Here is a 27,230-nt window from a genome sequence, read left to right as displayed (position 1 = left end):
TGTCCACAAGTCTGTTCTCTGTCTGTGTCACCATTGTTGCACTGCAAATAGGTTCATCAGTACCATCTTTCTAGACGCCATATATATGTGTTAATATACGGCATTTGTTTTTTTCTTTCTGACTTCACTCTGTATAAAAGGCTCTAGGTTCATCCACATCAGTTCAACTGACTCAAATTTGTTCCTTTTTATGGCCGAGTAATATTCCATTGCATATATGTACCACAACTCTTTTTATTCATTCATCTGCCAGTGGACCTGTTGGTTGCTTCCATATCCTGGCTATTGTAAATGTTAATCTCCAAAATACACAAGCAACTCGTTGCAGCCCAATATTTGAAAAGCAAAAAATCCAGTCAAAAAATAGGCTGCAGACCTAAACAGACATTTCTTCAAAGAAAACATATAAATGGCCCAACAAACACATGAAAAGATGCTCAACATGGCTCATTATTAGAGAAATGCAAAGAAAAACTACAATGAGTTATCATCCCACACTGATCAGAAGTGCCATCATCAAAAAATTTGCAAACAGTAAATGCTGAAGTGGATGTGGAGTAAAGGAAACCCTCTTGCACCATTGATGGGAATGTAAATTGATATAGCCACTATGGACAGCGTAGAGGGTCCTTAAAAAACTAGGAATGAAACCACAGTATTACCCACATCTAGGCATATACTGAGAAAACCATAATTCATAAGCACACGTGTACCCCAGTGTTCATCCAGCGCTATTTACAATAGCCAGGACATGGAAGCAACTTTGATGTCTGTCAGCAGATGGATGGATAAAGAAATTGTGACGATATTTTGATGTAGAAGTAAAAGATCATTCTTTGATGTTGTGAGATGTGTTTAATGTTTGACCTTCAGGTCAATAACTTATGCTAAGAATTCTATCTGTCAGCTTCTTGATCAAGAAAGTGACTTTCAAGTATTTTCCATTCTTTCTCTGAAAGTGTTATAGGAAGATTTTGTTAATAACAATTTCATACGGTGAATGTTACATTTTACCGTGTGAAATTTTTGGTAAATAGAAACACCTTTGTCAGTATCTTCTTCCAATCTCTTGATGTTCTACCTGAGGGGGAGGAGGTAAGAAATACTAAAATTCTAGCTTATTTAGGGGTAAACCACAGATCTTTAAAAAAGAAGAGCCTTTATCCCCTGCTCTATTTAAGACAGACATATGAATTTATGTTTAAATTTGTGCTTTGGGGCATAGAGATTTAAGTCCTGTGAAGAGGAGTTAGAAATTCTGACTGGTTATTAGTCAGATTTGGATATTTTTTACTTCAAAAATTTTGAGATATTCCAGATATGCTGAAAACTAGAGCATATATATAAAATATATTTTTATACATATATAAAACATCTGTTTTCACTGCCTGACATAAATAATACAAACATGACAAGTGTTATTTAAGTCATTCAGGAGTTATATTAAACAATCAATATAAAGTACTAGTATTTGCACATTTATTCAACACAATATATAAACGATAATTTATATTTAATCTTTGGTAACCTTCTGAAACGGTTGTTCATCTTTTTGTGAAGAAACGAAGATTCAGGAAGCTCAAATAATATGCTGGTGGTTATATTGATAGAGGGCTTCCCTGGTGGCTTAGATGGTAAAGAATCCACATGCAGTGCAGGAAACCTGAGTTCGATCCCTGGGTTGGAACGATTGCCTGGAGAAGGAAATGGCAACCCTCTCCAGTGTTCTTGCCTGGAGAAACCCATGAACAGAGGAGCCTGGAGGGCTACAGTCCATGGGGTCTCAAAGAGTAGGACATGACTGAGTGACTAAGCACGCAAGGACATGTTGATAGAAGATTGTCAAGGGTTAGAACTCTGATTTGGGTTAGTGTTAGATTCATACATGTTCTTAAGTGTATACATTGTGCTGCTTGCCAAGAGAAACTTGAATGTATTGTTATCTAAAAAGGACTTGTATGCCAGTTTTTCTGTGGCTTTACAAGCTTTTTATTAAAAAATGAATAGCTACTTAATAAAATCCAGTGGGGAAACAAGAGCATAATTTATTGAAGAAATCATTCATTTAACAGATATCTACAGTGCCTACTGCATACCCAAACACTGTTCTAGGCATTTGAGATGTGTTTATGAAACAGACCAATTCCTTCCCTCGTGATGCTTGCATTCTAGTGTGGAAAATATACAATAGGTAAAATGTGCAGTATTTTAGATGGTGATAAGTGTAAAACAGAGGGGGAAAATCTTAAGGAAGGGCAAATAAACTGATGGTGTTTGGATTAAAAATTTAGAGTAATTGACCACTTTCCTTTGAATAAAGACCTGAAGGAAGTGAGGGAGCTAGATATATAAAGAGAGCTGAGTCTGATCAGGAGAGTGCTGATGAGGAGTAGTGATAGGACAGCATGAAAATGAAGGAGGTAATAAGACATAAGATGCTGCACGTTACAAATAATATAGGGAGTTGCTGAACACATGAAGACTTTAGCTTTTCCTCTGGTGAGCCATCAGAGTTTTCAGTAGAGAATGACAAGGTATGACTTAAGTTTTCAGTGGGTCTTCTAGTTGCTGTGTTGAGAGTATATTGCAGAGGGTAGGCACAGAATCAAGAGAAATAAGTAGAAAGCTGTTAAAGTAATGCAGGCAAGAGGAGGTGGTGGCTTGGACTGAGGTGTTAATGATTGGATGGTATAACTGATGTGGAGTTGTCAGAGGGACAGGAATCAAGGACTTTGTCCTGAGCAATTAGGAAAATGCAGTTCCTAGTGGCTGCAATGGGAAAGTATACAGAAGGAATATCAAGAGCTCCAGTTTTGGCTCTATTAAGTATGAGATACCTAGGAGCTGTTCAGATAGCTCCTTAAAATATTCAGAGTTGGAGTTGAGAGAGCACAGGCTGGAAATACAAATCTGACAGCTACTGACACGATTATATTAGTATTAAAAGCCATGAGAGTGGGTGAGATTAACTGGGGAATGGATGTAGATAGAAGACTGCAAGAATTAAGCCTGAGAGCATGTCAACATCTAAAAGCTAGGAAGACCAAGAACTAATCAGTAAAGCACAGGGAAATGTAACACCTAGAAGTGGAGAGACAAAAAAAAAAAAAAAGAGTGTTTCACCGAGAGTCATTTACTGTGTCAAATGCTAAAGAAAGATTTTGTGCAATGAGGATGACAAGATAATGACTGAGTTTATCAACATGGAAATAGATTAGTAAAAGTGTTGGAAACTAAAGCTTGACTAGAATGAACTAGAAAAAATTGGAGTTAGAGAGTATAGGTATTTTTCAGGGAATTTGCTATAAGGAAGAAAGAAATGGAACAGGATGCTTAGGGTAGTGATTTTGAAGAGATTTTAAATTTGTTTTTCCTTCCTTTTTTGTTAAGATGGCATAATTAAATAGGAAACATTCATGATGTATGATTGTCAGGATAATTGCTGGAATGAGCAGGATTATGAGGTTTAGGCCCGAGGTGGAAGACTCCTGGTCTGCTGTATAGATCAGTTTAGTTCAGTCGCTTAGTTGTGTCTGACTCTTTGCGACCCCATGGACTGCAGCACGCCAGGCCTCCCTGTCCATCACCAACTCCTGGAGCCTGCTCAAACTCATGTCCATTGAGTTGGTAATGCCATCCAACCATGTCATCCTCTGTTGTACCCTTCTCCTCCTGCCTTCAATTTTTCCAGCATCAGGGTCTTTTCCAATGAGTCAGTTCTTTGCATCAGGTGGCCAAAGTATTGGAGTTTCAGATTCAGCATCAGGCCTTCCAATGAATACTCAAGATTGATCTCCTTTAGGATGGACTAGTTGGATTTCCTTGCAGTCCAAGGGACTCTGAAGAGTCTTCTCCAAAACCACAGTTCAAAAGCATCAATTCTTTGGTGCTCAGCTTTCTTTATAGTCCAACTCTCACATCCATACATGCTGCTGCTGCTGTCGCTTCAGTTGTGTCCGACTCTGTGCGACCCCATGGTCTGCAGCCTACCAGGCTCCTCTGTCCATGGGATTTTCCAGGCAAGAGTACTGGAGTGGGGTGCCATTGCCTTCTCCGATCCATGCATGACTACTGCAAAAACCATAGCTTTGACTAGATGGACCTTTGTTGGCAAAGTAATGTCTCTGCTTTCTAACATGCTATCTAGGTTGGTCATAGCTTTTCTTCCAAGGAGCAAGCATCTTTTAATTTCATGGCTGCAGTCACCATCTGCAGTGATTTTGGAGCCCAAAAAGATAAAGTCTGTCATCGTTTACATTGTTTCCTCATCTGTTTGCCATGAAGTGATGGGACTGCATGCCATGATCTTAGTTTTCTGAATGTTGAGTTTTAAGCCAACTTTTTCACTCTCCTCTTTCACTTTCATAAAGAGGCTCCTTAGTTCTTCACTTTCTGCCCTAAGGGTGGTGTCATATGCATATTGAGGTTATTGATATTTCTCCTGGAGGTCTTGATTCCAGCTTGTGCTTCATCCAGCCTGGCATTTTGCATGATGTACTCTACATGTAAGTTAAATAAGCAGGGTGACAAAATACAGCCTTGACATACTCCTTTTCCAATTTGGAACCAGTCTGTTGTTCCATGTCCAGTTCTAACTGTTGCTTCTTGACCTGCATACAGATTTCTCAGGAGGCAGGTCAGTTGGTCTGATATTACAATCTCTTGAAGAATCTCCCATAGTTTGTTGTGATCCACGCAGTCAAGGCTTAGTGGCATGTTCAATAAAGCAAAAGTAGATGTTTTTCTGGAACTCTCTTGCTTTCTCAGGGATCCAATGGATGTTGGCAATTTGTTCTCTGGTTCCTCTGCCTTTTCTAAATCCAGCTTGAACACCTGGAAGTTCATGGTTCACATACTGTTGAAGCCTGGCTTGGAGAATTTTGAGCATTATTTTGCTAGTACATGAGATGAGTGCAGTTGTGTGGTAGTTTGAGCATTCTTTGGCATTGCCTTTCTTTGAGATTGGAATGAAAGCTGACCTTTTCCAGTCCTGTGCCCACTGCTGAGTTTTCCAAATGTGCTGGCATATTGAGTGCAACATTTTCACAGCATCATCTTTTAGGATTTGAAATAGCTCAACTAGAATTCCATCACCTCCACTAGCTTTGTTCGTAGTGACGCTTCCCATCGCCCACTTGACTTCGCATTCCAGGATGTCTGGCTCTAGGTGAGTGATCACATCGTCCTGATTATCTGGGTTGTGAAGATCTTTTTGTACAGTTCTTCTGTGTGTTTTTGCTACTTCTTCATATTTTCTGCTTCTGTTAGGTCCATGCCATTTCTGTCCTTTATCGAGCCCATCTTTGCATGAAATGTTCCCTTGGTATCTCTGATTTTCTTGAAGAGATCTCTAGTCTTTCCCATTCTATTGTTTTCCTCTATTTCTTTGCATTGATCGCTGAGGAAGGCTTTCTTATCTCTCCTTGCTTTCTTTGGAACTCTGCATTCAAGCGTGTATATCTTTTCTTTTCTCCTTTACCTTTCACCTCTCTTCTTTTTACGGCTACTTGTAAGGCCTCCTCAGACAACCATTTTGCCTTTCTTTTTCTTGGGGATGGTTTTAATCCCTGTCCCTGTACAATGTCATGAACCTCTGTCCATAGTTCTTCAGGCACTCTGTCTATCAGATCTAATCCCTTGAATCTATTTAGTCACTTCCAGTGCATAATCGTAAGATACTATGTAGATAATTAGTCCACAAAAAGAAGAGAAAATGTAAAATACATGGGCAAAAAAGTAGTAAGGTGTCAGATGTAGTTGTGGGATGTAGTGAAGTTCTGTTTTGATCGTTTTAATTTTTTCAGGAACTCAGAAACAAGATTATCATCTGATAGTGACAGTAGGGTGTGAAGAGAGTTGCTTTTGAAGAGCGGAAAGTATGAAATAGTGATCTAAGAGGGCAGGAGAAAGAGTGGACTAAGGACACATTATTATTGCTAGGATGCATTGAGTCCAGCTGAATTTAGTGATTGTTAATTGAAATAAACTTCATGATTTTATTTTTCTTCGATTGTATTTACTGCGTGAGACTCAGAATCGTTAGTGTGTTTTCATCCAGAGTGGTGGTTTCCCAGGTAAGTGTGCTGACTACTAAAGGAGAGAAGGGATAGGGGAAATAAAAGCAGGGGAGAGTCTGCAGTGATTGGAAATTGAACTTTGGGAAGAAAGGATATTAGGGAATGAGAGACAGTGAAAATTTGGTAGGATCAATGGATTATCCCAACTAAACACATTATTATTGTATTTGGGTTATTTCATAAAATAAGTAAGCTGGAAAGAATAGAGTAAGTTGTTTTAAACTAATATTCCTTGATTTGGGGATATTTAGGTTGTTTTCATCATTAAAAAATAATGCATATACTTTCCATCTTTGTATATAAAGTTTTGTGGTACCTTGTATCTCCATTGTTGTTATTTAGTAGTTAAATCATGTTTGACTCTTTTGCGACCCCATGGATTGTAGCCCACCAGACTCCTCTGTCCATGGAGTTCTCCAGGCAAGAATACTGAAGTGGATTGCCATTTCCTTCTGCAAGGGGTCTTCCCGACCCAGGGATTGAACCCATGTCTCCTGCTTAGCAGTCAGATTCTTTACCACTGAGCCACCGGGGAAACTTTTAAAAGCTGTATTTGCTAAAATACTGTCATGGTAACCCTGAAACAGTCTTTAATAACTCAAAAAGACTATTATATATTTTCCATCTCCTCAGGAAGTGGATATTACACAAATGAGGAATTGATAATTTATTGATGATAAAAAGTGATATTTGTGTAGCTGCTATAGGGGAACATATTTGTGTGGGGAAAATGAATTTAGGATTTATAGCAAAATTTCAGAAAATTTAAATGGTGTGGGAAGGGAAATCAAAGTGAGTGTTTTTAGTTTTAAATTTTATTATTTTTTAATCATTTCAAGTGTAATATTAACTATTCTCTTAATTGTCTTGTTGAGCTTTACATCCTAAGTCTTTTAGAATAAACAAAATGCTACTTTTTTTTTTCAAGAAATATGTTGAGAAGATACTGAGACTGTTAATTTTTTTAGCTTTCCAGACTTTAGCAGCATTTAATAGTTGTTTATTTGTGTAGACCATTTTACTATATGTACTATGAGTAGCCAAGAAGTATTTTATTCTCCTTAAACTATTTTGTAGTCTGAGATCACATATTAGGTAATATCTGTTCATATCACCCAAATATATTCTAGTGAATAGAGCAAGAAAATTTAATTTGCAAAGTTCTTTGTAAGATATATTCCGCTTTATGGTCTACCTAATAAGAGAACAATAATTCATAGTCTTTTGTTTTCTTACGAGATTTTATATGTTCTGTGCTCAGTCGCTCAGTTGTATCCTTCTCTTTGTGGCCCCATGGACCATAGGCTGCCCGTGGGGTTTCCCAGGCAAGAATACCAGAGTGGGGTGCCATTTTAGTCCTTACTGACAAAATAATGGGTTGAATCATAGAAAAATTTTCTGAGGAAGACATTTTTAGCAGAAAGTTAGAGAAAAGTAGGGTTGAAAGAAAGTTAGATTGCACTCTAGAGCAAATTGGTACAGAAAGGTAAGAGGGAGTTTGAAATTACAGTGATGGCAAAATGAAGGGATGATTATATTGGTAGACTATACAAAAAGGAGATAATTTTTTTTAATGTAGAGTGATTTTTTTTTGTATATCTGACTTACAGTGGTGTGTTAATTTTTGCTGTATGGCAAGTGATTCAGTTACATGCATATATATTCTTTTTCATATTATTTTCTGTTACGTTGTCACAGGATATTAACTATCCTCTCTGCTGTACAGAAGGACCTTGTTGTTTATCCATCCTGTATATAGTAGTTTGCAGCTGCTAGTCCCAAACTCCCAGTCCATCCCTTCCCCGTCCTCAGTCTCCCCCTTAGCAACCACAAGTCTGTTCTCTATGTCTGTGTGTCTGTTTTTGTTTCATGGATATGTTCATTAGTGTTGTATTTTAGATTCCACTTGTAAGTGATACCGTATGGTATTTGTGTTTCTCATTCTGCCTTACTTCACATAGTATGACCATCCTTGTTGTTGCAAGTGGCATTGTCATTCTTTTTTATGCCTACTGAGTAATATTCCATTGTGTATGTGTATTGCATCTTCTTTATCCATTCATCTGTTGGTGAAGATCTAGGTTGTTTCCATGTCTTGGCAATTGTAAATCCTGCTGCTGTGAACATAGTGGTGCATATATCTTTTTGAATTACAGTTTTTTCTTGATGTATATGGGGATTCCCAGGTGGTGCAGTGATAAAGAATCCACCTGCCAGTGCAGGAGATGCAAGAGATGTGGGTTTGATTCCTGGGTTGGGAAGATCCTCTGGATAGCAAATGGTAACCCACTTCAGTATTCTTGCCTGGAAGATTCCATGGACAAAGAAATGTGGCGGGCTACAGACCATGGGGTCACAAAGAATTGGACATAACTGAACAACTGAGCACACACGCTTGATATGTATGCCCAGGAGTGGGATTGCAGGATCAAGTGGCAACTCAATTTTTAATTTTTTGAGAACCTCCATATTGTTTTCCGTAGTGACTGCACCAATTTATAGGATGTTAGGTTTGATACTTTATAGCAGTAATTTGACAGAGTTCTGAGAGTTGGGCATTGAATAATTAGGTGCAGAGTTTTTTTTAAATCAGGTTTTACTTTGTAGGAAAATGCTAGTAATTAAGTTTGATGCAACTCATCATAAATAATTCATTTGATGAAAACAACTCATTATATTTTCAGAGTGGAAATTTGCAACTTTGCATGTACAGCACTTTATAATTGGAAGCTGATCTAGTTTTAAACTGACAATTTGATATTATCCTATTAATATACATTTTTCAGGTTTCTTTTTTATTTAATAATAGACAATTGACTATTATTTATGTTGTCTTTGTAGGAGATAAATGAGTTAGAATCTTTTCTATCTAATGGGGATGTTAAGACATATAAGAAAATACTGGGAATTACCCGGCAGTCCAGTGGTTAGGACTCTGTACTTTCAGTGCTGAGGACTTGGGTTCAGTCCCTGGTCGAGGAACTAAGATCCTGTAAGCTGCAAGGTGAGGCCAAAAAAAAAAAAAAAAAAGTAAATACTGATTATGAGTCTTTTTGCTGGGTACAGAAAAGAAAGATTATTTCTATATGTACTCTAGCTTATATTTAAAATTCAAACATAGGCAGAATGATAAATATGGTCATTTCTTTTTCCATGCATTTCTTATTCTGAGCCTTTAAGAATTTCACAGATGATAATGTAGCCATTTCTTAGACTCTTTTCCAGTTTATTAAAGGTAGTACATTTTATGAACTATGATTTAGGTGTCATTTTTCCTTCTCAGGAATGTTTGCAAACAAACCTTTGTTTTTTTTCTGCAGAGGTTACGAACAGAAAATAGACTTTTAAAACAGCGCATTGAAACATTAGAAAAAGTAAGTAAATTGCTACTTCTTTAAACATCTGTTGAATTCCCAATAACTTTTCTATTTTAAATAAAGGCTCAAAAATCTAGCACATGTCTCCAAAATTGTGGTACTGACTGCTTAGCTTGCATAGCTTAACTAAATAACTTGTCAATAAAAATTGATCATTACTAGTCCTTGAACTCTCAGGTTAAAGTTTCAAACTAAGGTTATTAATAGAGTAACATATTAATATTATTTGTTCTCATTATATAATATCTAAAAAGTTTGTTCTTCAGGGGTAACCTAATTGAGAATCTATTCTGTGTAGTATTTTAAAGATGACTTTCAAATGTTGCCCTGACTGTCCAGACATATATTAAATGTGGCAGGAATTTCTTTAAGGCCTAGGCTTGCTTTAAATTTAGTCAAAATGACTGACTAATTTCTTACATAAAAACTCATCATGTAGTTTGTTGATTTTCAATTCAGGAATTGTGCCTAAACTTTTGGGTCTTAGAATTATTTTGATAACACTTGTTACCTCTTCCTCTCTATTTCATATAAAATAATGGGTAGATATTGCAATTTTGTGTTTTTTTGTTATGCTTTTGATATAACTTCTTTTGTAGTCTTTTTTCCTCGTGCTGTAAGAATATATTGAGTAATAAAAGCATAGTCTAAGACACTTGTTTTATTAAAGATGTCCTAATTCACAAACCCTTGGTGTGTTTTTTGTTTTTTTTTTTTCTTTTAACCAAAGATACGAATTAGTTGTTTAAAAAATACTCCTCATGATATTACCAAATAAAAATCTTCCCTGAAAATTGATTGGTCAGTATTTAGAAACAAAATGAATGAAGATACAGATTATTTGCATTTTTTCTTTTGTTTGGAAGTATTGATGGTTTCATATTAAATAGCATAGCACAAAGACAGGACTTTATTACATATGTATTTTTGTTGTATAATAATTGCAGGTACATTATATTAAGGATATAATGCCTTCATCTTATTAGAGTTGCTTTGAAGATAATTCTGCTTTTTTGTTAACTGCAGAAGGTTGTGCTCTTAATTGTCTTTAAGTCATTTTAATTTTATATGTATATATTTTAAACTAAATATTCAGTTCATAGTAAACTATACCTCTTTCTAGGTGGTCTTTTATCTTTGGAGTAAGACATTTTCACAGAGAAAGTATTTTTATTTCCTCGAACGTTGAGAATAATAAAGGTGCTGTTTGAAAGTGTTAAGTTTGGATTTTGCTTCAGAAAATTAAATACTTTTTTGCTGGCTTATTTGGCCTAGGTGTGTTCTTTAGCACTTAGAATCCTATAAATACTTAGATATCAATTAAAGCCCATAACCACAATGTTTACTTACTCTGTTATTCCTAGAATTTATTATGGTTGAGCTCATTAATATCATTTGTCATGTTTTCCTTGCTTTGTTTCTTTGGAAGTTGCTGTTGCACGAATTGCTGTCACACTTTATAAGTGGAATTGCTTACTCAAATTCCTTCTCCCTTTCATATAAATGATTTGACCATATGGATAATGCTAAAAATACTTTAAAAATATGCTTTAAAAAGATATTGGTTTGTCCCAAGTTATGAAAAAAAAAACCCTCTTGGAATTTGTGTTTGGTTTCTTCTAGAAGTACATGATGTTCTCCCATTTATCTTTATTTTGATATATTTTTCTTTAAGAATGGAAATACATACAATAAAAAACTCTTTTAAAATCTAAATGCCGATTTTAATTGCAGTGAAAAGTAGGTGGAATTTGGGTATGTGTTGTTTCTTCTTATTCCTAATTTTAGCACCTTTGTTTTATTTCTGTCTCTTATATTCCTATCTGAATTTTTCCTTTTGTAGGAAAGTGCTTCCTTGGCAGATAGATTGATACAGGTATAGTTTTTTGGCTTTTTTTTAAAGCATTTTCTCTAACATCTAAGGGAAGTCCTAAACCTAGAAATTCATATTTTAATGCATGCAATTTTACATGCATTTTTCTGGAAATAATTTTTGGGTGGTATCTATGGGTGTAAACTTAATTTTTGATAACAATGTGTTACTTTTATTAAAATAAGCCCATCTTTTGCACGTTGTAGAGCTAACCTTATTTTAAAGTATTTATTTCAAAGTGGCAATCAGTGGATTCTGCAAAATTAACCACTATTCATTGAAAACATTAGTCCTGCATGTACAGTAATATTGCATGAATTGAATTTTTATTGACTGAAAGAGGAATTGTTCTTAAGATTATCAGATGAATTTTTCATTGAGTCTCCCAAAATTTGCTGGAGCAATAATAAGCTGCTGGCTAATGATTACTTAGGTTATTCTGTTTTCTGAGGTGATTTTTTTTTTAATATGTCAAAGTAAGTAACTAAACCTCACAAAGGCAGTCTTTCTTGAATCTATCCTAAATTGCTTTACACACACAAAAATTATGTCCTAAGGGACAAGTGACAAGAGCCCAGGAGGCTGAGGAAAACTACCTCATAAAACGGGAGCTGGCCACCATCAAACAGCAGAGTGATGAGGCCAGTGCTAAACTGGAGCAAGCTGAAAGTACCATCAGGAAGCTCCAGCACCAGCAGCAATGGGTAAGGAGTCCGGTAGTGTTTTTTCTCACCTTCCTCATCCCCTTCCTTTAAACTTTTTTTTTAAGCACAACTTCTGTGCTGTAGTTTTTTAACAATTTTGTTTTCTACTGTAATTGAATTCTTAATCAATTTTAAGCTTTATAATACTTAGGGGTCTTATTGTGGCCTAAAGACTCCTCGTTCTAACATTTTTTTTTTTCTGTTTTCACAGTTTTGTTAGAAATGGGTATTATTTTGTTTCCTTACATTATGTTTTAAGTCACAGCAAATAAGTGGTGTTTGTCAGACCTGCTTTTTAGATTTTAGATATCTGTTTTATAAAAAGTAGTTTTTCATTTTACAAATTAAAAGATTAATTTGTAAATCTTTTGCCAGTTTTTGTTAACTGTGTACGTAAGATACTACCTAGCATATAGAAAATATGTAAATATCTCATTTAGATCTTTGATAATATGGTGATTTATGTCTCAGAAATACTGTAGTCTTCATACATCGAGACATTAAATTATGGGTTCAGTTGTATGCTTAAGTTTTTCCCAGAAGAGAGAAATTGTCAAAATGAAAAAAAAAAAGGATTTAAAAAATATTATGTTAACTGTCTTTGTGACCCCATGGACTGTAGCCTATCAGGCTCCTCAGTCCATGGATTTTTCCAGGCAAGAGTACTGGAGTGGGTTGCCATTTCCTTCTCCATAACTTACAGTAGTAAACTGCTACTGATCATAGAACTATCCTCAAGTATCTTTTGTAACTTAGATACTACTTTCCATTGGCAAATTCAGACCAGTGTGATCTTAAGCAAAAATTTGGAAGTTAAAAAAAAACCAACTATATGATAGTTAAAAAGAAAAGCCAGCTGTTTATCTTTGAGAAAATATTATTTCTTATTTCAGCTTTCTGTTTTCAAGTAAGAATTGGATTGTAACAAGAATAGGAAGAAAAAGTGTTAAACCTAGAACTCTGTAATGGGTAGAGTTAAAGTGTTAAACTTAGAACTCTGTAAAGCAAAAAGAATGACTTCAAAGTTGGATGTTGTTTTTATTCAGAAAAATTAAGAAATGGTATTCTCTTCTGAGCATGAAAATCAGAAAACTAAAAGCAGAAAGAAGAAATTGTTAATTGAAAAAAACATAGATTTTTTTCTTATTATGTTAATTGAATATGATTACCAAAAGAGTGGTCAAAGAATATATCACTGCTTATTATCTGTAGAAGACTGGTTCCAGGACACCTGAGGATACCAAATTGTTGTGTGCTCAAGTCCCTTCTGTAAAAGGCATCATATTGGCATTTAATCTGCATGCATCCTCTCATATACTTTAAATCATCTCCAGGTAACTTATAATGCCTAGTACAATCTATTATGTTGGCCAAAAGTTCATTCAGGTTTGTCTGTACCATTTTACAAACCTGAATGAGCTCTTTGGCCAACCCAATAAATGCTATGTAAATAGTTGCCTTTGTATGACAAATTTAAATTTTGCTTTTTGGCACTTTTTCAGGAATTTTTTTTCCTGAATATTTTCAACCCACGGTTGGTTGAATCTGCAAGTGTAGAACCTGTGGCTGTGGAAGGCTAGCTGTACTAAAAAGATGGGAACTCAGATGTTTTATTTTGCCTTTGAATAAAATATCAGTAATATCAAAGTATAAAAACAGGAAAAACAATTGAGAGGTCATGTGGAGAAGGCAGTGGCAGCCCACTCCAGTACTCTTGCCTGGAAAATCCCATGGATGGAGGAGCCTGGTAGGCTGCAGTCCATGGGGTCCTGAAGAGTCGGACACAACTGAGCGACTTCACTTTCACTTTTCACTCTCATGCATTGGAGAAGGAAATGGCAACCCACTCCAGTGTTCTTGCCTGGAGAATCCCAGGGATGGCAGAGCGTGGTACGCTGCCATCTATGGGGTCACACAGAGTTGGGCATGACTGAAGTGACTTAGTAGCAGCAGCCGCAGCAGCAGCTGAGAATTAAGCTGAACTGAGTTATCAGTGTAATCTGATTTTGTCATGGGGAAAGATAAATATTATGTTTACATTTAGTATAAGCTACAGTCTTAATAAACTACATTAGAATTATGAATTATTAGTTTTTTACATAGTTTTTCAAATAATAAAACCTGTGGATAGGTGTGTATCAAAGATAAAAGAAATACTGGTTTAAAAAGAAAGAGCTAAGTGAGCAGACAAAAACAGCCAGAATGAACTGAAGCTTTTGAAAATAGTCAAGTGTAACAAAAAGAATATTTGTACTCTAATTCAGGGACAGTTCAGAGCAGTTCAGTCACTCAGTTGTGTCCAACTCTTTGCAACCCCATGAACCTCAGCACGCCAGGCCTCCCTGTCCATCACCAACTCCCAGAGTCCACCCAAACCCATGTCCATTGAGTCAGTGATGCCATCCAACCATCTCATCCTCCGCCATCCCCTTCTCCTCCTGCCCTCAATCTTTCCCAGCATCAGGGTCTTTTCAAATGAGTCAACTCTCTGCATCAGGTGACCAAAGTATTGGAGTTTCAGCTTCAACATCAGTCCCTCCGGTGAACACCCAGGACTGATCTCCTTTAGGATGGACTGGTTGGATCTCCTTGCAGTCCAAGGGACTCTCAAGAGACTTCTCCAACACAGACCCATACTGAGGGCCTATGATACAGCAAGTAAAAAGCAGGTTTCTACTTCTATTTTTTAACCATCTAAGCAAGCATTCTCTTAAACTGAAATAAACTGTAAAGCAGACGTATAAAACAATAATGCACAAAAATAGGTGAAAATATCAGAACCTTGGTTAAAATTTCAATTTCAAAGTAAAATGTATATCCTTGGGTAATTAGTAACTTCCAGGATGATCACAGGAATATTACTGTTTTAAAAGGATCTTACAAAATAAGAGATACTAAAGGCTTTGAGGTTGGCAACTGCAGCTAAGTAATAATGGCTGCATATCTCAAAAGAAGATCAGTGACCTTGATAATGCTTCATTAAAAATTCCTGAAGCATGTGGTTTGTGAATAAATAGAAAAATAACTTACATTAACTGAATGCTAATTTACTCTGTATGTCATAACAAACTAACTTTATTTCTGTAATAAACAAAAATTTTTAGAAGTTATTGATAGTCTCTCATAATATCATTCTTAACAAAGTAGAAAAATATAGATGGAATTAGTAAACACGTGGTTTTACAAGTGACTGTGTCAAAACGGCTATTTGTGTTGAAGAGATATCAGAGGTCTTTGTCTCCTAAATCTGTGCTTCAAATATATATTATTTAAATCTTCATATATAAGGTATGTTTAAAGTTTATATATGAAATATTTTAGGAATGTAGGTAATATGCTAATGGTGAGTCAAGATTTCAAAATATTTAAACAGTCTGTTCAGAATAAGAAACTAAATAAAAGATTGTCTCTTAGAAATAAATCTATAGTTTTGTCTTGAAGTTTAAATCTTAAAGATATATCTTAGTGATGCTTTATGTAACAAAACCTTGAAATTGATTGAGAATCAGGAATTACCAGTAATAATATGATACTCCCCAAATCCCAAGTGTAGTCTTCTAGAAGTATAGTAATCCAGTTCTAAGTATCTTGTAGAAACTTAGTGGTGGTGTATCTAGTTTGCATACCAAAACTCATATGCAATGTTTACAGACTGTATTATGGCAATTTTAGGAAGATGTGGAATCCCTGTATATTTTTAGATTCCACTAAAGAAGGTTTTAAAGATCATCATAGATATAGTTATTTTTAAGTATTTGTGAGGTGAGTTTATGGAAAAGTAGTTAGTCTCTTTTGATATTGCTTCAGAGGCAGAATGTGTTTAAGATCCAAAGGTACAAAATCTTATTGGAATTTTGACAAATGGACTAATTTCTTTGCAAAGTACTGAGAATACCACTCCTTGAAACTGACCAATTAACATGGCTAAATGTCTTGATTAAGCCTTCCAATATAACATCATGAAGTCTTCAAAATTCTCTAAGGTTTTCAAGTTTATCCAGCAGGAGATATTGAATTACCAATATAATCAATGACCACCACCACCCTCTACTGCCAGTAGTGTCATTTTATATCATATACATAGCTTTGGATTTCATATAGGGAGCTGAATTCTAATCCTGTTTTGCTAGCTTTGTGACTTTGGATACTCAAGGATTGGGTTTCTTTTCTTTTCTAAATGATTGTATAAGGCTAAATCGTGACAGGTCTTTCTCTTTAATTTTTTAAATGAACTTTGTTGAGGTATAAGTTACATGCAATCGAATTCATCAAATTAAAGTTAAAATATATGGTTTGATGTGTTTTGACATTAGCTGTATAACCTTCACAGTCAGAATATAGAGCATTTCCATCACCCCCACAATTTCCTTCATGTCCCTTTGCATTTCACCTTTTCACTCCCAGGACTTCCCTGGTGGCTCAGACGGTAAAGCGTCTGTCTGCAATGCGGGAGACCTGGATTTGAACCCTGGGTCAGGAAGATCCCCTGGAGAAGGAAATGGCGATCCACTCCAGTACTGTGGCCTGGAAAATCCCATGGACAGAGGAGCCTGGTAGGCTACAGTCCATGGGGTTGCAAAGAGTCGGACACGACTGAGCAACTTCACTCACTTCACTTTTTCACTCCCAGCAGCCTTTCTGCTTTCTGTCACTGTGGGTTTTCCTTTTTTAGAATTTCATATAAATGGAATTGTAAGGTATGAGGCTTTTGTGTCTGGCTTCTTTCACTTAACATATTCACTCACTTTTTTTCTTCTTGAAAATTTTTTTCATTGTGGTAAAATAGACACAACATAAAATGTACCATTTAAGTGCTCAGCTCAGTGGCACTAAATACACTTTTACTGTTGTATGACAATAACTACTGTATTTCTAGAGCTTTGTCATCATCTCAGACAGAAACCTCATGCCCATTAAAAAATAACTCTCCACCTCCACCTCTTCACCCTTGGTAAGCTCCATTGTATCATATAAGTAGAATCATATAATATTCATCCTTTTGCATCTGGCTTATTTCATTTAGCATAATGCTTTCAAGGCTCATCCTTGTAGCATTGCATTAGTATCAGAATTTCCCTAGTTTTTACTGTGGCTGCATAATATCCATTGCATGTGTATATGTTTTGTTTACCCACTCATCTGTTTACGGTCATTTTGGTTGGTTCTACTTTTTGGCTGTCATGAAGAATACTGCTGTGATCATTGATCATTAACACACAAATATCTGTTTATGTCCCTTCTTTTAATTCTTTTGAGTATATACCTAGAAGCAGAGTTGCTGCACCAAATGGTGATTCCATGTTTAACTTTTTGTAGATTCAGCAGACTATTTCCCACAGCTGCTGCTTCATTTCACATTCCCTCCAGCAATGTACAAGGGTTCCAATTAATTCCTCTACATCCTCAACAACTCTTGTTCTTTGCTTTGCTTTTTTTCTTCACTGTTTTTTATTTAAAGAAAAAAAAAATAGCCATCCTGTGGTAGACGTTAAGTGATAATTCATTATGGTACATAGGAGTAAATTTAACTAGGAAGATGAAAGACTGTGCACTGAAGACTATGAATCATTGTTTATCCAGTCATCTGTTGATGAAAGAAATTAAGGTATAAATAAATGGAAAGATCCCATGTTCATGTATTGGAAGATTCTTATTATTAAGATGTCAGTGCTACCTAATACGACATATAGATTTAATTACGTCAACCATTTCGGTCTTTTACAGAAATGAGAAAACTTATCCTGCAGTTCACATGGAATTGCAAAGAGCTCTAAATAGGGAAAACAATCTTGAAAAAGAACAGAGTTGGCAGACTCACATTTCCCAATTTGAAAACCTACTACAAAGCTAGAATAATCAAAACAGTGTGGTACTGGCAAGAAGATAGACATACAGATCACTGAGGTAGAAATTGAGAGTTCAGAAATAAGCCAATACATCTATGGCCAATTGATTTTCAAAAAAGGGTACCAGGACCAATTGATAAAGAAGAATAGGTTCTTTAATAAATGGTTCTTGGAAAACAGGATACCCCCATGCAAAAAAATAAACTTGGACTCCTATCATACACCACATTAAAAAATTACTCAAAATGGATATCAGCCATCTTTGTGCTTTTAAAATGCATAAGGATTTTAAAAAAACTCATAAGGATACACCTTCATGAGCTCAGATATGGCAGTGGATTCTTAGATATGAATTCTTTGTCAACCAAAAGGATGAGCAACAACTACAACCAAAAAACAGGTAAACTGAACTTCAAAAGTAAACCCTTTGAACATCAAAGAACATTATCCAGAAAATGAAAAGACAGCCAACAAAATGGTAGAGAATATTTGCAAATCACATATTTAATTGTTCAGCGTCTAGAATATATAGACAACTCTGAACAAAAAGACTACTCAGTTTTAAAATGAACAGAGAATTATACAGCATCAACCAAGACATGGAAACAACCTACCTGTCCACCAATGGATGAATGGATGAAGAAAATGATACACATAAATACACATGATACACGCCTACATGCTAGAATATTATTCAGCCATGAAAACAATGAAACCTTGCTATTTGCAACAACATGGATGGATGTTGAAGGCATAATGCTAAGTGAAATGTCAGTGAAGGCACATATCACATGGCTCACTTATATGTGAACCCCAAAACAAAAAGTCCACCAAGCTCATAAATAGAGGCAACAGATTGGTGGTTTCAAGAGATGGGAGGATGAGTGAAATGTAGTTAAGGGAATCAAAAGGTAGAAATTTCCAGTTATAAATAAGTCATGGGAATGTAATATACAGCATGGTGATTATAGTTGACAGTACTATATTGCATATTTGAAAGTTGCTGAGAATAAGTTTTGAAAGTGAAAAAAAAAATGTAACTGCATATGGTAATGAATATTAGACATTGTGGTGATCCTTTCACAGTTTATACAAATACCGAATCATGATTTTGTATATCTATAGTTAATATAATGTTATATGTCAATTGTATTTCAATAAGACATTTTTTTAAGTAGGCAGAAGACTTGAATAGACCTTTCTCCAAAGAAATACACAAAAGGCAACATTTTAAAAGATCCTCAACATCATTAAGCTTTAAAATCACCTGTCAATTACTTAAAAATGACTACCAATGTAGTATTGTAAAATAAAGTAAAATTTTAAAAAAATGACTACCTAGAGCATTGCCTAGTGAAAAATTTATAGCAGCAAATGCTTATATTAGGAAAGGAAGTAAGTCTCAAACCAACAATCTGTTCTTCTACCTTAAGAAACTAGATTTGTCTGAGAAAATTGAACCTAAAGCAAGTAGAAGGAACAAGTATAACAGAGTAGAAATTAATGAAATTGAAAACAGTATAAAACAAAAATAGAGAAAATCTGTGAAATCAAATCCTGGTTCTTTTAAATCATCAATGAAGTTGATAAAACTGTCTAGACTGACTAAAGACAGAAAAAATAATAGCCCATTTAGGGATAACATTGGCTTTTTACATATGTAACTAATTTGTCTTGTCTTATAGCCTGATTTTGTCTGATTCCTTCTTCGTGGTATCATATTTTCTGTAAACTAGGTTCAGTTAAATATTTTTAACATTTAGATTATAGATGATGTTGTGAGCTTTGCTTTAAATCAGGAATCCCATAATATAAGTTCCCGCTATTTAGTTCATTTGCCATGCTGACTTTGATTACCACACACCCTCTCCCTTGTAAAGGTATGGTTTCTTCTTTGCAATAATTAATATATTGGGAAATACTTTTGTACCAAATAAATATCTTATCCTCATTCACCTATTACCTAATGGTTTTAGCATCCTCTGATTGGGTTTCCAAGATGGTGATTTCCATATTTTCCCATTTTTTCCTACTCTGTTAGCTAATGTTTCTCTGTAAAAGAGAATTTTTTCTTTTTTTCCCCTTCAATCTCTCTCTTTTATGTACTTTGAATGCTTTTGTATCATTCCAGACTCTCATGCTTTTATTTGTTTTGATGTTTCATATCATTTTTAATGATTTTAATGCAGTTGGTACAATGATATATATTAAACTTTTGAGTGGCAGTTTTTTGTATAATTTTAATAGAGTTTGAATATTGATATTGCTTAAAAAGCATTTGTGCAGTACACAATTATTGAGTAATTGTCTTTAACAGGTCAGTGGTTCCATTTCATGCTAGCTCTTTGAACGTGATATTGCTCATTTTCAAAAATGATGTTATTTTATTATAATTTTTAATTGAAATATGTAGTTGATTTACAATATTAGTTTCAGGTATATAACATATTTACTCCATTTAAAGTTATCACGAAGTAATGGCTATATTTTCTTGTGCTGTACAATGGTCTGTGTTAATTTATTGCTTGTATTTACTGTACTAAATAAAATTTACTTCCATTTAGTAATTTTAAATGATAAACATTAACCATAAGATAAAACCAAGCATTTAGATTAAACTATTCTAGTCAAGGCTGTGGTTTTCCCAGTAGTCATGTATGGATGTGAGAGTTGGACTATAAAGAAAGCTGAGCACAGAGGAATTGATGCTTTTGAACTGTGGTGTTGGAGAAGACTCTTGAGAGTCCCTTGGACTGCAAGGAGATCCAACCAGTCCATCCTAAAGGAGATCAGTCCTGGGTGTTCATTGGAGGGACTGATGTTGAAGCTGAAACTCCAATACTTTGGTCACCTGATGCAGAGAGTTGACTCATTTGAAAAGACCCTGATGCTGGGGAAGATTGAGGGCAGGAGGAGAAGGCAACGACGAAGGATGAGATGGTTCGATGGCATCCCCGACACAATGGACATGGGTTTGGGTGGACTCGGGGAGTTGGTGATGAACAGGGAGGCCTGGCGTGCTGCAATTCATGGGGTCGCAAAGAGTCGGACACGACTGAGCAACTGAACTGAACTGATGGTCCCTTGAAGTGTTTGTTATACAAGGTTACACATCAGTTTTCCTAGGAAGCCCCTAGAGGCAAAAATGATCCTGTAATACTTGTACAGTCACATGTCTGACTCTGTTCCTTTTGAGTGTGATGAGGCACAGATGTGTTTATGTTGGGTGATTTTTCCTGAGGAGATCTACTGTCTGAGTCTTGCTTGATCTATTAATATTTAAAAACTTTTTATCCTACACATGACTGCCTATCATTCAGGTGTCCTGAATAAGTAATCTTTGTCCATCAGTTTATTGGCTAGGATCAGCGTATACAAGAAGGATTGTAACAGTTAACATTGTTGACTGCTGAAGTGACTGCCTTTCAGATGGTTGGGACCTTCGTACCAGGAGGTACTAAACAGGAGGCTAGGCAAGGTTTCTTTTGATCCTCCTTCCTCTTCCTATAATTCTAGAAGAAATTATGAAATAATTATGTGATAATCTTAAGAACCAAGGATTTGGTGTGAGGAATAAAAACTAATTGTACTTAGAGTAAACATATGAATAAACATTAAAGACTAAAACTGTTAGTGCAAGTTGTGAAATCTTTTAGATAATTTAGAAAATGTGTTTGTTGAGCAGCATTTAGAATTGCCCAACACCTGCTTTTACCTAGTGGGTTTGTTTTTCTTTATGAATATGGAAGTTAATATCTAACATCTCTTCCTGCACAATAAACACTTAAACTTTGGTGACATTTCAAGAAAAAGCCATTTAATTTTAAAAAACCATGTAATTATTGGTAAATTTATTTAAATTTCCTAGAAATCCAAAATAGACTATATTCAGTTCAGTTCAGTCACTCAGTCGTGTCCAACTCTTTGCAACCCCATGAACCACAGCACGCCAGGCCTCCCTGTCCATCACCAACTCCCGGAGTCCACCCAAACCCATGTGCATCAAGTTGGTGATGCCATCCAACCATCTCATCCTCCGTCATCCATTTCTCCTCTTGCCCTCAATCTTTCCCAGCATCAGGGTCTTTTCAAATGAGTCAGCTCTTCGCATCAGGTGACCAAAGTATTGGAGTTTCAGCTTCAAAATCAGGCCTACCAATGAACACCCAGGACTGATCTCTGTCAGGATGGAGATCCAGGTTGGATCTCCTTGCAGTCCAAGGGACCCTCAAGAGTCTTCTCCAACACCACAGTTCAAAAGCATCTATTCTTTGGCGCTCAGCCTTCTTTATAGTCCAACATTTGCATCCATACATGACCACTGGAAAACCATAGCCTTGACTAGACGGACCTTTGTCAACAAAGTAATGTCTGCTTTTTATTTTATTTTATTTTATTTTTTTTAAAATTTTTAAATTTTAAAATCTTTAATTCTTACATGCGTTCCCAAACATGTCTGCTTTTTAATATGCTGTCTAGGTTGGTCATAACTTTCCTTCCAAGGAGTAAGCATCTTTTAATTTCATGGCTGCAGTCACCATCTGCAGTGATTTTGGAGCGCAGAAAAATAAAGTCTGGCACTGTTTCCACTGTTTCCCCATCTATTTGCTATGAAGTGATGCGACCAGATGCCATGATCTTAGTTTTCTGAATGTTGAGCTTTAAGCCAACTTTTTAAGCTTGGTAAATTCTTACACTCTTGGTCAGTATGCCTAGAAGTCTGAACAGAAGTTTTCTTCCAAAATAATTTTGGCCTTAGTCTAAGATTAAATGTTTTACATTCTTATGTAATCATTTCTTTTCAGCCCAAATAATAAATGAATGCTCACTTTAATGGAAATAATTGTTTTCTTAGCATTTTTTTCATCAGAATATCTTGCAATTGAGGATAAAAGTAATCAGAGATGATCTTCCACCTTAAAGAATATATGTAAGTTTTCAGGTGTTGGAAATCATTTAAAAAATGATATACCATTTTTTCAAAAGAGTTTGGTGTGGCAAATCTTTACATAGGGCATCCATGTTGTTTGGATTTCTTTTAAACAAAGACTACATGGAGCATGTGGTAGGGAGGATTACAAACATCTTTTGGGATCATATGCTGGGTGGGAGAGCAAGATACAACTTTTTATTTAAATTTTTTTACCTTCTGATGTTGCTTTGCATAGAATCATATTCTGGATTATTTACCTATGTAAATAGTATAGATGCTTTAGCCATAACAGTAGAATGTACCATGTACTGTGCTGTGCTTAGTCACTCAGTTGTGTCCAACTCTTTGCAACCCCAGGGACTGTAACCCGCCAAGCACCTCTGTCTGTGGGTATTCTCTAGATAAGAATACTTCAGTGGATTGATATGCCCTTCTCCTGGGGATCTTCTTTACTCAGGACTTGAACCTGACTCTCTGGCATCTCCTGCATTGGCAGGCAGATTCTTTACCACTGAGCCACCTGGGAAGCTCTAATTCTTAGAACAGTACATATTAAAATTCTCCCCTGGTGGCTCAGACAGTAAAAAATCTCACTGCAATACAGGAGACCAGTGTTCAGTCCTTGGACCAGGACGATATGCTGGAGAAGGACATGGCTACTCACTCCAGTATTCTTGCCTGGAGAATTCCGTGGACAGAGGAGCTAAAATCCATGGGGTTGCAAAGAGTTAGACATGACTGAGGGACTAATACTTTCACATATTAAAACAATATATTAAGCTCTAAAAAGTATTATTTCATCTTTATATGGCTTGCAAGTTAAGACATGGGCTCTGTACTCCATATTCCCAATTGACAGAATTGCTAGTTTTTTTTTTACTTGCTGGGTCTTTTAAGGTTACTTAGGTTAAGTGATAATACAAAGTGCTCAGCATAGCCTGACATATAATGAGCACTCAGTAGATGTTAGCTACTATCATCATTGTTATCATCATAAACTTTAAAATCTGTTTTATAGTGAGTGTGACAGGAACATCTTAAAACAAAACAGCTGCACTGGAAATGATCAGGGCTTGGGCTCAATATGATAGTTTAATTGTTATTAAACCTCACTTTGAGCTTCTCTGGCGTTGATGATTTTTTTTTATAATTATATTTATTTATTTCGGCTGTGCCGGGTCTTTGTTGCTGCATGGTGTTTTCTCTCGCTGAGGTGAGTAGGGGCTACTCTCTAGTTGCAGTGTGTAGACTTCTCATGCTGCAACTTCTCTTGTTGCGAAGGGGCTTAGTTTCTCTGTGACATGTGAGATCTTCCTGGATCAGGGATAGAACCCATGTTTCCTGCGTTGGCAGGCAGATTCTTTACCAGTGAGCCACTGTGGAAGCCCCTTGATGATTCCTTTCTTCTCCCAAAAGTTTATCATTCTTTTCCTCATCTCAAGTCAACCTCATACATAAAAGACCAATTTTTGTTGATTTGTTTTAAAATTTTCAATGCAGTGTTCTTGGTTTCCAGATTTTTATTGTTTTTCAATTATTTTTTTCTATTTGGTTTGGGAAAACTATAAAGTGAAGTGGACTATCCATGTTAAAAAGTTTTCTACTTGGAATTTTTGTTCCCCAGTGTTCACTTGTTTCATAGCCACTGTCTTCATGGCACATCCTCCTAATAAGCAGCTGGAAATGCCCACATGTGCTGCAGTTTTTTTCAGACTGTGTGGCACCCATAGCCTTTCTTGACATCTCTTATTCCACTGGAGGTAGTTAGGTTAAAAAGCTTAATGAAAACAAGAGAAACAAAACTCCTTGTTTTATAAATGACACTCCCCACTTCCCACCCCATGGAAAAAATTAAAAAATTGAAACAGGTGTTTTACAGTACAGTAATGTCTTTTAACAGTGGCTTTAAAAAAAATTATTTATTTTAATTGGAGGTTAATTACTTTACAATATCCCAATTCTCCCACTCACTATTTGCCCTTTTACAAATTACTTAACTTCTGTATATAATATAAAATTTTTTATCCTATATATAATAAAGGATTATTGAGATTTGAGTGAGTTGGTCCTCTGGAATAATGCTTGGCATAGAATGAGTGCTCAATAAGTGGTAGTTACTGTTAAGATTAATATTAACATTATTTCATTATTCTACCAGCTTGTTTGGTCAGTGGCATAAATGGCTAATAATAACCAAAACTTAAAAGACTAAAACTGACAGGTGAAGTTTTAATATCAGAAGTATATCATTTTCCTGATCAAATTTAGATCTGCAAAATTTTGAACAGCAAAATCGGAAATGTAGAAATAAATGCCAAATAAGAGAATTCCATTGCAGAAGCTCTGAGCCAATTGAAACGGACCAAAACCAAGCAAGAATAATAAAACCTCTATAATCAATAAATTTAATCTTATAAAGTTTACCCTGTATTAGAGTTCTGCAGAGTAATGAAACTAATTCCAGTCCAAGGGTAGGAGAAGACTAATGTCTTAGTTCAGGCAGCAGGCAGGAACAGAATGAATCCTCCGTTTTTCTGCTACATGTTCTATTAAGGCCCTGAACAGATTGGCTGGTCCCCACTTACGTTGGGAGGGCAGTCTACTAAGTCATCTGAAAACACCTTCACAGAAACACCCAGAAGTAATGTCTAATCTGGGCATCCCATGTCCTAGTCAAGTTGATGAAAGTTAACCATCACAAGTCCAGCCTTTGTCAACTTGGCACCCATGTGCATCTTATTAATCTATACTTAATCTCCAGGTAGAGAAAACAATAAGGTCATAATTCTGCATAACTGCATACAGTTATATCCTGAGCATAACAAAAAATGTACTAATGCCTTCCCCAGGAGAGGTGGTAGAGTTCTTGAGTAATGTTTTCCCTTCTTGATATCTTGTAATTTAATTACAGGATATACTGTAAAATTAACAATACTTCAATGCTATAATATAAAGTCTCTTATTATATTGCATAATAAGAGAATAAGAGAGAAAAGAAAACACACATATTCAAAGAAAACAGAAAACATTCATAGCAAATTTGGGAGGAAACACTCATGGCAGTTACAGTCCTCATTTATGTAACTGATCATGTGGTAGTATTTGTAACTACCTTCTTCCACTACCCACTCTATTCCTTTACCTTCAACAAGCACCTCAGCTGGTCATGGTTCTTTGCTTGGTGGGGTGACCCAAACCTTGAATCCTGAAGGATCTGGGCCATAAGCATTCCTTCCTGAATTGAATTATTGTGGTTTTTTTTTTTACCTTAACTACAAGGCATGATAATATTAAGAGACACATGAAAGGATTTCCTATGTTTCACATATATTCTTCCAAATCTCCATTGTAGTGTAATGGACTACTTGGTAGTGATCAGTCAGGCAAACCAACACCGTAATTCTCTTTTTTTACTCACTAATTCAGATGTGTGAGGCCTCAAAGTGGTTTGCCTTAACTTCCAGTTTACTGTCTCTTCATGGAACCATTTCTCCCTCAGGAACTAAGAAATCTAGACCAGCAGAAGATAATGTTGCAAAGCAGCCATTTTGTTGATGAGTCCGTAGCAGTAATAGTGTCACTCCTGTTTACACCCCTTGATTCCTGTATCTGTGAATTATGGGAGAAAAATGACACTGTATATTGCACAGTGGCACACAGCATATTCATTCTTCTGGAGAACCTTGTCCCAGTCTTGTAAGGTATTGCCACCTAGCTGGCACTGGAAGTGAGTTTTCAAATGGTCATTCCACCCTTCTGTCAGTCCAGCTCTTGATATTAGGGAATTTGATAAGACTGATGAGTTCCATGAGCATGGGCCCATTGCTGTTCTTATTTCGCTATGATCAGAAGCAGTGCTATGTAGAATACCATCACAGTGGAGAAGGCATTCTGTAATTCGACGGATGATAGTTTTGACAGAAGCATTGCATGCTGGGAAAGCAAGTTCATATCCAGAGTAAGTGTGTATTCCAGTAAGAGCAAAACATCCCTTCCATTTTGGAACTGGTCTAGTATGATTAATCTGCTATCGGGTAGTAGGTTGATTACCCCCAGGAATGGTGTCGTATCAGGGATGTCGTGTTGATCTCTGTTGCTGGCAGATTGGACACTTAGCAGTGGCAGTAGCCAGATCACCTTGGCGAGTAGAAATGTGTTGCTGAGCCCATGTATAACCTCTGTTCCAGCTGCTGTAGCTACTTTGTTCATAAGTTTATTGGGCTTTCTGAGGATAGAGGCTGACTGGTATCCACGGAATGGGTCATCCCATTCAGTTGAGGTTTTTTTTTTTTCTTTTTATGACTTAAAATCTTTTATTCCTCTAACTTGAGAGCACCATTTTCCCCTTTCTCTATCAAGCAATGAAAAATATTTGACTCCAAAAGTAAAAAGCAAGAAACAAAAAAACAGAACTTTTTAG

General features: G+C 35.9%; 1 protein-coding gene across 14 annotated transcripts in view; it reads left to right on the top strand.

Annotated features, from left to right (window-relative positions):
- The window catches only part of EVI5 (ecotropic viral integration site 5), a 237,931-nt gene that overhangs the window by 104,742 nt on the left and 105,959 nt on the right, over positions 1 to 27,230 (top strand). For 7 of the 14 annotated variants that reach the window (XM_060411667.1, XM_060411662.1, XM_012176230.4 and 4 more), the window contains 3 exons: positions 9,398 to 9,451; positions 11,298 to 11,330; positions 11,885 to 12,031. In XM_060411667.1, the coding sequence (XP_060267650.1) occupies positions 9,398 to 9,451; positions 11,298 to 11,330; positions 11,885 to 12,031 (234 nt within the window). The remainder of the gene's footprint in view (positions 1 to 9,397; positions 9,452 to 11,297; positions 11,331 to 11,884; positions 12,032 to 27,230) is intronic. The other 7 variants (XM_027972163.3, XM_027972154.3, XM_060411678.1 and 4 more) reach the window with 2 other exon arrangements.

The sequence above is a fragment of the Ovis aries genome, chromosome 1, assembly GCF_016772045.2.
Source record: "Ovis aries strain OAR_USU_Benz2616 breed Rambouillet chromosome 1, ARS-UI_Ramb_v3.0, whole genome shotgun sequence".
NCBI classification, from domain to species: domain Eukaryota; kingdom Metazoa; phylum Chordata; class Mammalia; order Artiodactyla; family Bovidae; genus Ovis; species Ovis aries.
The sequence above is the reverse complement of the archived record's forward strand: the minus strand, read 5'-3'. Positions and strand labels throughout refer to the sequence as shown.